Source organism: Propithecus coquereli, unplaced genomic scaffold (genome assembly GCF_000956105.1).
Source record: "Propithecus coquereli isolate 6110/MARCELLA unplaced genomic scaffold, Pcoq_1.0 Scaffold246, whole genome shotgun sequence".
NCBI lineage: Eukaryota > Metazoa > Chordata > Mammalia > Primates > Indriidae > Propithecus > Propithecus coquereli.
This window is the reverse complement of record NW_012148019.1, coordinates 2,283,650-2,285,809: the sequence shown is the minus strand read 5'-3', so window position 1 is coordinate 2,285,809 and position 2,160 is coordinate 2,283,650. Positions and strand designations below refer to the sequence as shown.

General features: G+C 33.4%; 1 protein-coding gene across 2 annotated transcripts in view; it reads right to left on the bottom strand.

Annotated features, from left to right (window-relative positions):
* Positions 1-2,160, bottom strand: part of TDRD5 (tudor domain containing 5) — a 126,212-nt gene that overhangs the window by 72,675 nt on the left and 51,377 nt on the right. For both annotated transcript variants that reach the window (XM_012646531.1, XM_012646532.1), the window contains one exon: positions 514-667. In XM_012646531.1, coding sequence (XP_012501985.1) covers positions 514-667 — 154 coding nt within the window. The remainder of the gene's footprint in view (positions 1-513; positions 668-2,160) is intronic.

Here is a 2,160-nt window from a genome sequence, read left to right as displayed (position 1 = left end):
AGTAATGTTCCAACGTTAATTTCTTAGTTTTGACGAATGTTATTGTGGTAATGTAAGACGTTAACATTAGAGGAAATTGGATGAAGGATATATGAGAATGCTCTACTACCTTTATAACTTTTCTGTAAACCTAAAATTATCCCAAAATAAAAAGTTTATTTAAAAAAATATGATGCTGGGGCCCAATACATACCAATTTATTCTGAATCTCCATGTATTTCTAAAAAGTTTTTGATGAACAGCCTGAGTTAAGAAGCACTGAACTATCAGATCACCATTTTAGAAAGTTTATTTCCTTCAGAATTATCCAGAAATCTGGACAATGAAGAAAGTAATTTTAAAAACTCAGATGGTTTTTATGAATACAGATTAACCTTATTACAACAAATCCACCAGAAAGGAGGTCACTATATAAAACATTTCATGGCTAAGAATTACTCCATGCTTTCTATTTCTCTGTCCTTATAGGGACAAATAAAAATGAGGTATTTGTCATACTACGGTTCAACTCACCAGGTCGTAGAGGCTTCATATCAGCATCGAACACTATTAATTCTTGTTCTCCTTCCCTGAATTCAACGTGGAGAATGTCACTAAGAGCCCCAACAAGTTCTGTCACATTTAAGAAGCCCAATTTTTTTGGTGAAAGCTGCTCTTGAAAAATTACCTGTCACGAAAATTAGAAATTACATGGAACCTTAGGTAACAGAAATATAACATGTAAAAATGTACTTGGACAATGCTCTAATTTGAGCTTAGCTTAAACAAACTCTTTAAGCGTCCTTCAACCCAAGTATTACGGTAAATAAAGGCTTGCTTCCATACCAGTATAATACAAACCAAGAGACCAATCCCTTACCATAAGATTTCTAGGGCAACATCAAGTTCCTTTTAGAGAATGTGGTAAATTAAAGTGAAAATTAGAGGAATTTTTAACCTCTCATTTCTAACAATGTCTGACCATAAAGCAAAAATCTTTAAAAAAAAAAATAAGAAGGGAATGTCTAGCAGTGTATTTCCTATAGTATACAGTTAGATCTTCTTGCCTTAGAAAAGTCAGACCAAATAAAGATAGGAGATAATCTATATAGCATACATACAAAAAATACATTCATCAGTCAGTCACTGAACAATTACCCCCCTGGAAGTAACCATTATTACCAGTGTCTTGTTGTAACTTTCCAGGAATCTGTCAAAATTCAAACATACTTCAACACAAACTACATATATTGTACATATTTTGCTTTTTCAGTTAATATATCAGTACATGATCAGTACATGAAACACAGTTGTTTTGCTTTGTGATCCTGAAAGTCAGTTTCTTTTAAAAGGTTAGTTAATTCGCCATTAATAAGTCAGGTTATTTTATCCTAATTCCTTTGTTATGCTTTCTGCTTTGACTCCCAACTATGTGCCATGAAGAAATCGATGTACTTCTACTCCCAACTCTTACTTTACTTCCAACCCCAGCCCAATTTTACTTATATTATTTTTTTCTTTAGAGTTTAGATTTATGCCTTCTCAAATATATGTATCTATTCCTATTACATGATTTTGCTTCCTTCTAGTCTGGATTTTGCAGATAAATAAATGTATAGTGCAAGCACTTTTTTCCTACAAATCGGGAACTGGATCCACAGGCTTGATCAGACTCATGTTTGATCTCTTTGACAAGACTGTATTCTAAAAGGAGGCACATAACGTCTGGTTGTTTCTTTTTTGGTGTTGTTAGGAGCCATTACTGTATCGAGGGCTTTAACACAGAGACATTCTAATTGTATCAGCTCCTTTTTAGCATTTAGTTGGAATACTACCACAGAGGTATGCTTTCCTTCATCTATTTGGTGATCCAGTCATACCAGTTTGTTTGGGAAAGCCAAGATAAGTGATTGACTCTTTCTCACTAACATTTTTAAAGAAATGTTTTCTATCATCTTCCATGTTGACCTATTAGTTTTTTAAATATCATATGAACTCATGGAATTAAATATATTTGGCAGGCATCAAACCATTGCAATTATCCTTATTGAAGCCTGAAATAACTCTTCATGTGGATCCCTAAGCCCTTTTGTGTGAATCTAGTCTTTACTAGCTCCCTTGCTGGTCTGGTATAACAAGATGTTCCAGGCTCAATTTATATAATTAGAATATCCTTCTATA